Below are 14,333 nucleotides of genomic sequence, written 5' to 3' on the forward strand. Positions count from 1 at the left end.
AGATATCTACAGGAAAAGATGTTTACAAAGGCAGCCATACAAACAGTGATGCTTCTTTACCTTGGAGGTATCCCCCAATCCCCACTGCAATTTTTCAACTACTAGAGAAAAATATGCATTTAAAATAGTGCCATGTAATGTGAAGTGCAAGTTATGTTCAGCTCTAATATAAACAAATATTTTTATCTGAGTCTTGTTATTTTTCAGCAGCCTCTAGTGAACCAAGTTTGTTTCTAGCCGACATCAGTATTTCCCTAAATTTTAACTTTTGTATTTCAAGCTCTAAATATTCCACTATGATAATATATTGACTTCAAAACCTCATTATACAGCAGAATAAAGATACAATATGAACAACTGACTACCCAGCATTTCTGTCAAACCAATGTTGTAAGCCACTTTAGAAAACAATCTCATATAAATTAGCCCAACTTTATCAGTTATGAAGAATAAGGGAAGAAAAGCACTGCTGTAAGTTTTGATTATGGTAGGCATTTCCATTTCAGTAAAACAGGACATTCAAAATACTCTGCCTACAGCTGACTGTAAAACTGATGTGCACACAAGTGTGGAGTGATACTATCTCTCTTCTGGAAATATAAATACCCACAGTTGCATGCAGGAACTAGTAAAGTCTATCTGCACTTGTACCTACTAAATAATCTATTGTCTTCCTCAGAACAGTTTTTATCTAGGGAGTTTACCACGCTACACAGACGCCAAAGGACAACTGTCCACATACACATTTGAAAATCAAAGTACCAGGTGAGTCACTAGCCAGTGGCTGAAGGGCACACTGCAGTTCTGCACAGTGATAGTTATAAGGACTCAGATTCTCCAGCTCTTTTGGTCATCCTAGACAAGTCCTTCATCCTTCAATAACTTTTATATTGGTTGTTGCACCACTGGAAAAGTCTGTGTCATGGACTGAACAGAACATTCATTTCAAACTACGAAAAAAAAAGAAAAGATGCCTGCTTTCTCAAGAATAAGAATTCAGTGCATCAGAGCTATATACAAACCATCTATACTCAGAGTTCAGGCTCCCAAGTACAAAGAATACATCCAAAGAATGTCTGAAATACTGTATTAAAAATGAACTTTCTATGAAGTTCATCTACCTGCAAATTCCCACTCTATTTTTGGCTAGCTCAGATATATTACCCAGATACACAGAATTTTCCTTTCTGCATCTGTCTAAAGCACATTTCATATAAGAGATTTGTGGACCACGCTCTGAAGGAAGTCCCACGATTCAATATAAAAATTCTCTCTATAAAAGGATTCTTTGACAGGCAAGCTGCACTGTGCTGCTAAATCTGGTTCTTACCTCCTTTGAGAGTGCACTAGGCACCCCCAAGTCAGTTCTGAAAATTCACAGTATACCTTGGAAAGAAATTTCTAAATGTGATGAAAGAAAATAATGAAAAAAATTTGAAATGTTTTCTAATTTACAGTATTTTTTGCATTGCCAACCTGCAACTTAGAAATTAGATGAGAATTTTGAGGCAAAAAAAGCAAATAGAAGGAGGCATCAGGGAGGGAAATCTATGCAGTTTATTGATAACTTAGTGCTACTGAGTAAAGCCCAGTTTTACTTTTAAGATTATCAGTTTGCAGGTATGGAGAGTCCATTAATAAAGTTACTGATTTTGAGAAGAAATGAAAGCCAAGAATCACTCCACTCTAAGCTCTGATTGTGAAGTTATGTTTTCTAACTAGCAACAAAACATGCATTTCAATTTAGCTTAAACTTCTGAAAATGTAATGCCAGGTAGATTACATCCTGAATTTTCAGGATGTTTTGTTTTCAGGCAAATCCCTCACTCACTGAGCAGTGGAAATAATTTTATATTTCTATTTGTATTATACATGGAGTACCCAGTATGGCAGACAAGGTGAGACTTGTGACCACATTGGTGGGATGGTACATGTGACAGGAATATGCAGGATTGGGTTAATACAATTTATATATATATACACACACACACACATATACAAACCCTTTAATTTAAGAGACTAACTGAGGGTTAATGTTTTAAAATTGGTGACCTTTATGTCAGCTGCACAGATATATTCCCTAAAATGGTGGATGCTAAACCTGATTAAAATTTGCTGAAATGTTACCTAGTTCCTCAATTTTAATTCAGTGGTTGGCATGCAAAAAGTGCACAGTATGTCATGCTAAGAAATAAAAACCCCCTCACTTATTTCTCAAAGTATGAATATATTGCTGTGTACACAGTTCCCAACAGAGAGATTTCAGTTTTCCTGGGTAGCTTTGTGCACAGCAATATTCTTGTAGCGGTGGAATGAGGAGGGGGAAAAAGAAGAAACACTCAGTGTTCTTTGCAGGAACTTATTTCAGTTAGAAAATTAAAATAAATCAGTACAAGTTTGTCTTCAGAAATATGGTTACAAATAGAAAAAGAACATAGTTTCTTCCTGTAAGGCTGTTCTGAGAAATCAAAGCCAAAGCTTCTAAATAGTGAGTTGTGTTTTAAAAGAAGGAAGTAGCTTAATTCAGTTTGAAGAGGAGATGAAGAAATTGTGTATCAAAAGCAGTCTTTTAGCAAAGTCTCTTACAAAAGGACATTTTACTCATGTGCATATGCATTTAAAAGCTACACTATATTGCGTATTCAGGTAAGTATTGAGTAAATAGGAAATGATGAGATCATCTTACATATTCACACAGCTTCACAAAGAGGCTCTTTATAATTGGTGAAAATATTGAGGTTACATCTGCTGTGCTATTCACCCTTCTCCTTGAAATACCTTTATCAATGACTGGATGGTATTGATACTGAACTGCTCTCATGGTAAACTTATAAGAATATTTTTAATTTGCTGCATGAGGATGAAATTGCTGTACTTAATACTACAGTCGGATACTTAGCTGCAGCCACAAGTACTCTTTCTACATTCACAAAACTGGCAGACGAAACATGAAAAGGAATACTGACTCTTTAATCTCCACTTCTCCACCTAAGGCCCAAGGCAAGCTGACAGGGTAACTTCGTTCTGGAAACAGAGGGGTTTTTATTTTTTTAATTCTGGATTACTTTTTCTTCTGCTTTTGAAAACTGTGGGCTATAGGGGAATGAACCTGGCATAGATTTAAAACAAGAACAAGTTTCTTTATCTGAAAAGTTATAGTCCTTGATGCTTACAGGAAGGTCATTTTCAAAACCCACAGGAAAAATAGCATCACAGCCAGAAAGAGTGTATTAAGTGCCTTATTTGCTTGTAACAGAGACAGTTTTCCATTTATAACAGCTCCGAGGATCAAGTGAGTCTTTGATGTTGTAAGGACTTTCCTATAGATTTTGCAATTAGTGAGCTAGATGTTTTAAATAGTGGGTATCCAAAAATTGGATTTTAGTAATGAAAAATATTTAGTAATGTTAAATGATGCTTGCTACAGAATTAGGAGCTAGATGATAGGAGACTTGTAGACATGCAGTGAGGAATCAATCATATGCCAGCTGTGTAATTCTCCACAAACAGTTCTATTTTGGATCTACTACATGGGCTAGAGTGAGGAGGAGGGGACTTAAGGCTGGACTGTCTACCCAGTGCAAATGCACTGTCTACCTACCAGGCCAAAAGCAAGATTGCTTGGTAAAGAATGGCACCTTCCCATCACGAGAGTCTCTGTGGGTCATGCTGCTCTACCTCTCTTCACTGCACACAGCTCCCTGTCTGACTTACTGTATCTCAACAGAGTGCTTCTAAGAAAAATACAAAGCTGATAACTATTTTAAGAAAATACTGGTGCTGTGAGGGTTTAGAAAGCTGCATTATACTCACAGCATATGACAGTAGAAAGTCCTGAGTGCTGGACAGAGAATATCTTTTTTAGCATAGGGTAGAATCTATTGTGTCAATACCAGTGACTGAGACCTGGCTGCTACTGTGATATGAATATCAGAGAGTAATAGTTTCAGGTTTATAAACATAAATTCCTCTTTTTGTACGATAAGCAGGAAGTAGCAGATCAGGTTCATGAAAGAAAACTGTATCTCACTGATATTCAAACTCCCACCTAACCTTTTCGTTCACCTGGGATATCCTTTTAAGCACCTACAGTCACTAAAAATGCTAAGTATGGCAATCCATTCATTGCGTACTTTGCAATATGAAATACAGTTTAAACTTCCAGTGTAGGGATGTTACATACATAAATATGCGATAAATTAGGCAAAATTAAGTATCAACAACCTTGCAGAAAAAAAAAATAAAGAGCCTTAATCAAGCATTTAGAAAAATTAGAAACCTTAAAATTGTTTAAAAACTAAGCAATACTTTTCCTGTCTCTTTGCAGAAAAGCAAATATTAAAAGCGGTCTGAGTCAAAACTTAAAAAATGTGGATTCATATTAGGATGAAAGTTTGTAACTTGCCAAATACAGTGAGGAAGGCCTTGCATGCTGCATGTGAAAATTATCTCAAATTAGGACCAGGAAGGTGTTTTGTTTAAAATCAATTCTATGTTATCAGTTTACATGAGATCAGTTCACAGCAGCAGTGCAAATTTATTACAACCGAGCAAAGACACATAAAATAGTTTTTCCCAGCACTGTGGAAATTATCATCTCCTACTTGAACAACAGAGGCACTTTGCTTCCCCTCTTCTTTTTGTGATTATTTTAACATACCATTTTCCCACAGCCCAACGTCTGAAATGACAACTTTATAATTATGCATAACTATGACTATTAACAAGACTATATAATTCTAGGTAAAATGTTTATTTCAAAACCTTATGTAGGTATTGATCAAATGGAATGCAATGTATTGCTAGAGGCACTATTCATTGGAAGCTTATGGCATGCATATTAGAAAACTGTTCTGTGGTTTCTATAGATAAAATTGATGCAAATAAACCATATAAGTATATTTTATGACAGACTGGATTGAAAAATGAGCAGTAGATTTTTCCACCTAGGATTCTCTAGGATTTCTTCTCTCTTTCTTAACTTTTTTTTTCCCTTCATGATTTGTCTCTCTCCCCATGACTTCAATCCTGCCATAAAGTGATTTTCTTCTGTTAATATTGAAATGGTCGTTTAGAAACCCAAGCCTGCTTTGAACACCAACTTCAGACAGAACTTCCATTATCATTAATGAACTCTCTGTTCAAACTGTAGGGGAAAATGAAATCCCAGATCCAAATTTTGCCCTTAGCTACTAAAACGCAACATCAGAGGAGAAATTTGGCCCTGCTTGCTCAAGAAACTGAAATCTGTCCTCCATCTCTCCACTAACATTAATGTCCATCATATGACAACCTATGTAAGATTAATGATTTTAGAATATAACCCTTTCCATGCCAAACATATCTGCGGACAATACATAACTACATCTCCCAAAAATAGGAGAAGAGACCGAAGATTCATGGAAGCAGATTGGGAGCAATATTATTTTTATCTTTGAATTACCTAGGTTAAAGATGATCTGTTTCAAAGGACTGGATCCCTTTAAACATGCATTCATTTCTGGGATAAGAGTCCCTGTTTGAGTGCTTGGGCTGAGTGAAATGAGTGATTTCCAGAGGCTAATCTCTAGAGGAAAAGCATCCAGAGCACAGTGTCATGGTGGTATGGAACAACCGAATGTTCAAACTCCCTTTAACTACCACAAAGATTCATCCCCATCTCACATCTGACAGCAGATGTTTTTGAAACCTACTGTCTCTTTATACCAGATGACTTGTAAAAAAACCCCAAAGATTTCCACCTTTGTCCACATGCCCTAAAAAGATAGCTTAGTGCTAACAAAAAAACTTTCCAAACCCAACTTTGTAAAATAATTAAAAAAAAGAACTTTGGAATAATTATGCATCTTGTGACCTCAGAAGCAATGCTTAGCAACCTATGGACCTTGGATTAAAAAGCTTCAGGTGTTTTGAAGGACATTCCCAAATGACTGAGACGAAGTCCTATACCAGCCCACTCACTCTATTGGTTATTAGGCATCAAAACCAACATAGACCCACCACATGACACATAGATGGCAAAGCCTCAAGTGATTTATGCAGGTTCTTTCAAATGAGTACTAATAAGACCTACTGCCACACATTTGATATGTGCTACACAGTTTATGGGTACTATTTTCATATCCTTACAGCTTTGAAAACTGTCTCCCTTAGACACACAAGGTCAGCAGTCCAGACCTTTGAAGACGAAAAAGAAGAGAAATAGCCCACAGCACTAACAGGTTTCTAAAATCCTGGAAAAATCTGAACAGTTTCATCACACCTTCAATAGTGACATTTTAGGATAGGGTATTTCACAGCGTAGTAAACTACAAACAAAATCCTTAATCCATTCTTGGATTTTCAGTGGGGCAACACACTCTGATTTAGAAAACAAGGTGATGGAAACTTCTGGTCTCGGTAATCTTGGAGAGAACCTCAGCAATGAAGGTAGAAAGATATGTGACTGAAGTACTTTTTTAAAATGGAGTACATTTACATCCTCTAGCAAAAAGTTAGCACAGAAATAGTTTGGTGGACAGAATGAAGGTGAAGCTGCTGGACTTGTACAATAATATCCTCTATTCCCAAGGCTTTGCAATTTAACATATGCTTCTGCAATTTATCACAAGAATAATATCGAAATATGATTTTGGGCCTGGAAATTCTGTGCACAAAAAGACTTAAAAAAACCCCCAGAAAATTATTAACAGAGAAACTGGAAAAGACAGAAGTTACCAGCAGACATCAGAGCTCAATCTTCACTCTATAACCCCTTAATGCAGCATGTATTTATACAGCTGGTATTACGTACATTTTTACGGTCAAAATAGGAGATTTTGGGTCCAAATTTCAACTAACTATGAGCTATGGAATACACAATTGAAAGCCAACAAACTGAAATAAGAATGTACTAAACCAGTATTGCATTAGATTTAATTTGAAGATGAAATAGCATCAGGAATTAAGTTAAAGGGTTATTGATGCAAACAATATCCGAGGCATCTTGCAAAATAACTGTATATTGCTGAGCTACAGAAGGCAAAATTCTGCAACTAAGTTTAGCAGTTAATGATTTAAATAGCTTTAAGATTTACCTTTGTAGAGTTTTCTGGTTTGTTTACTATCCCAAATATTGGATTCTCCTGATAAACACTTATCTACTTTACATACAGAAATTATTTGTCCAATAGAAAAAAATTTGTGTTTGAAAAACCGAAGCACAAAATATCACAAAGATTGGACATTTCTTGGGATTAAAAATGATTTCTGAGTATTTTTATGATTAATGGATAATTAGCCACCAAATATTACAATAGTAATAACTGTCCTCCACACACACCCCCAAAATTTTAAGCACCACCTGTCAAGAAATGAGCCAGCCATATGCTAATAGTGTATAAAACAAGGGTACAAGGCACACATAAGTACATACTGCAGACTCTTTCCCCCCTTCTTCTAAAGTACCTGGCTTTGTTCAAAAAACAGACAAAGAAATTAAGCTAGACAGACCAATTTCTCATGTAACCCAAAGAAGAATGTGCAGAAGCAAACATATCTTCAGGATTTCAAAGCATGGCTAAAAGGCATGACAAATACACACTCTTGGGAAGGTGTACATGTCTTAAGATTCATTAGGACTGAAAAAGAAGCACTAAGTATATGCTAAAACCAAACTCCGTGATCCTCTTTTGCCTTGTATGAAAATAAATAATATTTTCTTTACATGTTTCCAGTTCTTCCAGTTTGTTATCTCCTGTTCCCTCATCTTGTTCTATCACTGCTATCTCCAGCCAAAACGACTGAAGGGTGCCAATATCCAGCATATAAATCTTTGCAGGCCAATACTATGGACAGAGAGAAAGATTGTGCAGTTAGTCAGACCAGCACTTGTACAATACTTTGAAAAGAACATGCTCTAGGCTGTCATCAGGGTGCCAGTTGGGCTTAGTTTAAGAAATAGCTAAACCAGGGCATTCTATCAGCCTAATTTAGAATCAATCTTGCTTTTCAGTGATGATAATAAACTTGTACAAACATGAGATTCATTTGTATATTTTAGCATTTTATTTCAGTCCCTGAATGTAAAACCTGACATTGGAATCAGTTTGAATTTTTGGTTATTGAAGATATTAAGCACTACAAGAGCATTGAAATTTCGATCTGATTAGGATAAAAATTCCTCAGGATCAAAACACTTCTTTTTTTTCCCCCTACAGTTTTACTAATTGTGAGCTACTTGACATTGCAGAGTTATTCCACAGCATGATAGCAAAATATGTGAAGTATTTTACCGTTGGAAATTATCAACTCATTCTATTTGTTTTTCATGTGTTTGAGGTTATTAAGAGAATAATAAATTATAACTGATGTGCATAAGTTAAAAGGGTTAGTTCAACTACAGCTGGTAGGCTAAACCACTAAGCAATATTTTGTAGAGCAATAGATTTTTTTTTCTACTGAACATACATAAAAGAAATCATGAATATATAACTGATTTAAAAGCAGACTGAGGGGGTAATATTCCTTGAAAAATAGGGGAGCCATGAAAAAGGTGAATGTGGAATAGTTTATTTTCAGAAAGACTGGATTATTCTAACCACTGGAAACCAGATAAAGCAGATGAGAGGGAGTGCTACCAAACATACTCATCAGAGACCTTTGCTTTATGGGAAATGAACTGCCCTGGCTCACTGTTCCTGAGGAATTGTATTTCTTATAGCTGTAAATCAAATCCCAAAGAAAGAGGATGATATTTTCTAAGCAACAGCTGACAACAACAGTATCTTTCTTGTCAGAGCCAGGTTTCTGAATTTAGACCTCAATTAAGATTCCAAAATGAAAAATACCATATTATATTATATGCCAATACCAATTGGTATGTACTTGCGACAGTGTTCTTGCAAACAATATATTAATTTTGAAATGATGGCATGTTATCATATATTTGCCCAAAAAGTATATTCATGGTTGTCTTCAGAGGTTTTGACTTTTATCCTTCCTTGCTGCTTTCTTAATGACCTTCAATGAACAGTAACATCAAGTACTTGATGTTCAATGAAGACCAATAATTTTTTACAATTAAATAGAAGATGTATACTCCTACAGCATATGACATCCACTCATTCTTAGCATGAAATGAACTTCTTAAAAATGGGCTGTTACAGACTTCTGAATGATAACAGTGTCAAAAAAAGGGAAGCACATATGCACAGCATCATACTCCTAAGAGAAGCAATTGCCCTTGCTGCATTCTACAGAGAGTGCTAAGACCTGATACAACAGTAATTTTATTGATCTGCTTGATTTCTGGTGCTGATTTGACATCAAATGTATCCTGCTAGCTAGGGATCTTTGTGACTGATGTCATAAGAGCAAGGGCAGTCCTACTCATGCAGGGACTCATGGCTTAGTAAAAGTGTATGAACTGCCCTATGCTTGACACAGTTCAGTCCTGCAATGCTTTTATGCCGTGGTAAGCAAATAGAGAGCATCCTACCACCTTCCCCATTCTTAAAAGTGGTAAAGTAGAACTGGGCCATGAGTCGTCTCTCTAGGGTGTTAGTTCTAGAAGTGTAACTATGAAACACAAAACATTCAATTACAAGTCTTTCATGCTACATAACCTAATGAAGAGCTCTGTTACAGAACAAGGATTAGAGACTATATCTGTGCCAGGGTACAGCCAGACCTGTAATTTTGGAGGGTTTGGTTGAAAAAAAAGTTGTTGCAGCTTAGCCAGTTTCTGTGGGTTGGCTGAGCCAACAGCTGGGCCATGATGCTGGATGTGTACAGGCTGTTAGACTAGAGAACATTTTAACTAAGATCTCTGTGAGAGAGACTCGATTTATATTAAGTGATATCTGTCATGATTCTACCAGCAATTTGTTCAACAGACATGGTGAAGATGATCAGATGAGAAGATTCCCAAACTCCTGAAACCATGAAGCATTTTAAAATAGGAAAGAGCTTAATAAGGTAGAATTGTAACACCAAAGAACTGGCTGAGAGATTTGTGAAAAAGTATGATCATTTGAAGTTTGAATGAAACAGAATAGAAACAGCTGCCATAAACTTTTACTTCTGTTTGGAAAAAAAAAGTTTCAATAGCCTATATTTTCATACCATATATTATGGTGTTGCTAAAAATGCAGGCATATAAATGCAGTTAGAGTGTGAATGTTGTTTTATTAATTCACAAAAGGCATCAAGGCATAACTAACATATATCTCTTAATAGAAATTTCGAACCTAATGGAATTTTTGCTATTTACTTCACTGGACTCAGAATTTTAGTCCATTAAAAAATCACTTTTTTAGGGCATACCCCCATGTCCATTGAAGCAAATGAAAGCTTCTCCACTGACCATAACTGACCTTTCATTAGGGCAGTAGTTCCTTTACAAAAGCCTGTTGTCACTGCTATAGTCATGCGGACCTTTTTCACAATTATACTTGTTATGGTCACATTCCTGAAACTGCTTTTGTCTTCTTTTATCTGAGATAGCGTTAACAAGGCCTGCTTTTCTAAGTTTCTAATGGGCTGCTACCATCTGAAGCCATCAACAGCCCTCTTGATTTTTTTTTTCTGTGTGATTTTGTGCAACGTTTTCTTCTTTGCTTGTTTTCTCTCTGATGTCTTTGAATATCTTGGATGAGAAGGCAGGACGTAGTGGTGTTACTTTTTCCTTATGCTATATTGTCAGTAAATAGGCAGAATAGCAGTTTTACTTGTGTTTCTTTTACCCACAAATTTACAGTTGCAATTTGGATTTCTTCTTGTTTTAATAATTAAAAATTATTTTATCTTCTGTAAAAATAAACTAAGATTTTTGGTTGCGTTCTCCATCAAACACAACCTTTTGAGTTTGCTACTTTCTCAAGCCCTGCTTTGTTTTCTCACAAGTGCTTTCTATCCATTACTTTAGCTTCCAGGTCCTCTTCAAAATACTGCACAAATTTGCTTTTTTTTTTTTTTTTTTCATTGTGATCTCAAGCAGTTATTTCCTATGTTGTACTGGCAAATATCCTGTGCTCTCTATTTTGGGGAACCAGTTCTGCTGGGCTGTACCTTCCACACCCAGCGTTTGCCAGTTCATGAATTTTAGCTCTAATTCTAGTTTTACTAAACTGGGAGGATTTTCTTTTTCTAGTTTGGTTCAAATTTGATTTTAAAGGATTGACAAGTTTCTATGAAGTATTTTGGGGGTTCTACAATTTTTTTTCTCTTAGTATCTATACAATTTTTATTGTCAAATGCTAGGAATTGAACATCTCTCTGGGCAAAGATATGAACCACTTTGGCTTCTGCAGAACTTATAGTTGACAGATGTACTTCCCCAGTTATTCCCAAGACTAATTCCCAAGACTTGAAGATCTTTCATAAATAGTATGAGTTTGAACATGAAAAGACAAATGCAAAGTCCTGTATCTGTGATGGATGGACTGGCTGGGTTGTTGCTTTGTGAAAAGGGCCCTGGGGGTCCTGCTGGACACTACGCTAAGCATGAATCAGCAGGGCTGTACTAAAAAGTGTACAGCCAGCAGAGCACAGAAAGCCATCCTTTCACTCATCACTCTTTTAATTGCATCTGGAATCTAATTTTAGGCTCCTACCATAGGAAATATATTGATAAGCTTCAATGAGCTCAGAAGAGGTCTGTCAAGACACCCAGGGGCTGGTAGACTTGCTCTGTGAGGAAAGGCTGTGGAACCAGGCTTGTTTAGGCTGAAGATGAGGTGACTTCAGAGGGGCCTAGCAGCATATCTGCAAGCATTACACTGCAAAGATGGAGCCAGGAGCTGCACCATCAAAACAGAGAAATTCCAACTTGATAGGCAAAAAAAAAACCAAACTCAAAACCACTGTGAGGATAACTGACACTTATTAAGATGTTTGGAACAGGTCACTCAGGGAAGTTGTGGAGAATCTGAAGTTTTTCAACATCAACTAGATAAAGTGATAAAAAATTTGCTTCAAATTAGTATTGATCTTGTTTTGAGCATTAGGTGGAACTAGATGATATCCCAGAGTTCCTTCCAACCTAAATGATTCTATAAATATCTTGTTCCTATAAGGCAAGAAAACAAATATACATAAAGGATGTAACCAGCCCTGCCTATTGAAAAAACCAACTAACCTAGTAAGAATAATTATGCTATAGCCATGCAGCCAAGTTTGTGAACCCTGCTATGTTGGATAGTGGGAGAAATCCCTGTCTTTGTAAAGTTTGCAATCCAATCAGCTAAACTGGACATAGAGTGAGAGCAGGAACACAGTAAGCTGAAGGGATTTTCCAGAAGTCATTCCTGTCTTCAGGGTCTCCTGAGTCCTAGTCCAGTGCTTATATACTGGACCGCACTGCACTCATACTCTCTGCATAGATCTTGAATTTTTCTGAAGATGAATGTTTCATAAAACATATTCTATTTCAGAGAGAAGTGGTCATTCAGAAGATTAAGGTCTTTTTCAAATGGGATGTTCATCTATGCCAGGTGGTATGGTAAATCTGAGTCATAAATATCTTTTATTTCCTTGGTCAGATAGTGCAGTGAAAGTGCAACTTGTCATTTTTGACTTCCAGTTTCAAGAGTACCAAGAATTTGAGTTTCTGATTTTGTTCCTTCATTTCTCAGCAACTGACATATTCGCCTGGATATTAAATGCTTAAAATTTAAATGATACAAAATTACTTTGTATAGCTGATTTAATTTTTTTTTTTTTCAGAAATAAGTCTAACCTGATCCTATGCCAAATACACTTTATATTTGAGAAACTTCTAAAATCTTTACACCGCCTAATATTGCTGTTGGCTGCCATATGTTGTCATAGAAGCTGTCCCTATTCACCTGCTTTCTGTTCAGAGTTATCTTCCTATCCTCCCCTGCAGATCAAGCAAGGCAATTTGGGATGGAACATTTTTTTCTGCCTTCTAGTGTAGTCATATGGTTTTTAAAAATCTAATTAAATGTGGCTGCATTTGGGCTGCTTCCCTTTTATTAGGAAATGCTAGTAAGACATGATGCAGGGGGAGCAGAGTTATTCAAATTTGTGACTCTCAATTTAAGAAGCAGTTTGAAGATCATTTTCTGTATTAAGAAAAACACCAAAGTCAATCATAAATGCAGTCAGTCACTGAAACTTCCAAAGAATTATCTGGCTTCACTTCAGGCACAGATAAATTAGAGATTGTGGGCATAAGTCTTTTTTTGCACAAGGGTAAATCAGGAGCCCCATCACTGAAGTCAACAGATCTCAACAAGAAAAGAATTAGGCCCTATGGCTTTTAATAAGAGGAAAACAAAGAGTTTAATTACAAGGAATCAAGTTAAACCTCCCTTCCCCCATACACAGACATTGCACATGTTCTCTGGTAAGCTTTGTCTCTTGCAACATTTCTGTACTTCTGTTATCCTTATGCTAATCCAATACTACAGGGTGATATAACAGGGACTTAGATGCTATAAGGGTGGGGACCATTTAGATATTAACACACAAGGTGGTTAAAGCACTAGTACCTGTAGAGTTGTAGCTAGCTCTGTATTGAAAAACCTGGTGAAAGCCCAATTGTGCTTGCTGCAGTTTTTGTCCTCTATGTTATGACTCAGAAAAACCCAAAATCCCCAAAGAGGAGGAGTTCCTATTCTGTGCCAGGGAGGGAGTTTCTCATGTAAGCAATACTTTAGGGATTAGAATAATGCATAGCACATGTAAATTAACAGCTGCTGGAAATTCAAGTAATACAAATACGATGCTTTATTTCTACATATTTAAATGATCTTATATGTCTAGAAAAAGACTTGAAAATAAATCACACAAAGAATTACATTTAAGACACCCTCTATGAAAACCTCTGACAAAAAAAAAAACCCAGGTGCAAGATGAAGATCCTAGTTGTGGAATATAAATAATAGTTTAGGAGCAATCAGTTGTTGCAGCAGATTATCTTGACAAAAATGGAAGTACTTACAGTCTAAGTGACTATGTCTAATGCCTTCCACATCTTCAGCATGAATGAAGTGGTAACATCTCTTTCCTACAATATCTACAGGGGTCAGATCCATGTAATCACTAATCCTAAAAAGGAAAAAGAACATATAGCCTATAATTCAAGAAAGAAAAGAACAAAAGAATTGTCAAATTACTCAGAAAGTGAAATCTGCTAAAAAGTTTTTTTCAGCAATAAATCGTTTGACTGGAATATCTGTACAAATGAGACAAGGCCTTAGAGGAAAAAAAAAAAGAAAGAATTCTTTTTAAAGAAACCTGGAAATTATTTTATCCATTTAACTAAGTGGAAAATTAAATTCTAGTGCATATTCTCCGTGCAGCATAACACCAGGACAATATAATTC

General features: G+C 36.2%; 1 protein-coding gene across 6 annotated transcripts in view; it reads right to left on the reverse strand.

Annotated features, from left to right (window-relative positions):
• NPAS3 (neuronal PAS domain protein 3) overlaps positions 1 to 14,333 on the reverse strand; it is a gene marked incomplete at both ends in the record, with an annotated part of 580,623 nt that overhangs the window by 9,068 nt on the left and 557,222 nt on the right. For all 6 annotated transcript variants that reach the window (XM_083863228.1, XM_083863229.1, XM_083863227.1 and 3 more), the window contains one exon: positions 13,949 to 14,055. In XM_083863228.1, the coding sequence (XP_083719354.1) occupies positions 13,949 to 14,055 (107 nt within the window). The remainder of the gene's footprint in view (positions 1 to 13,948; positions 14,056 to 14,333) is intronic.

The sequence above is a fragment of the Zosterops lateralis genome (assembly GCF_965231275.1).
Source record: "Zosterops lateralis genome assembly, chromosome: 6".
Taxonomy (NCBI): domain Eukaryota; kingdom Metazoa; phylum Chordata; class Aves; order Passeriformes; family Zosteropidae; genus Zosterops; species Zosterops lateralis.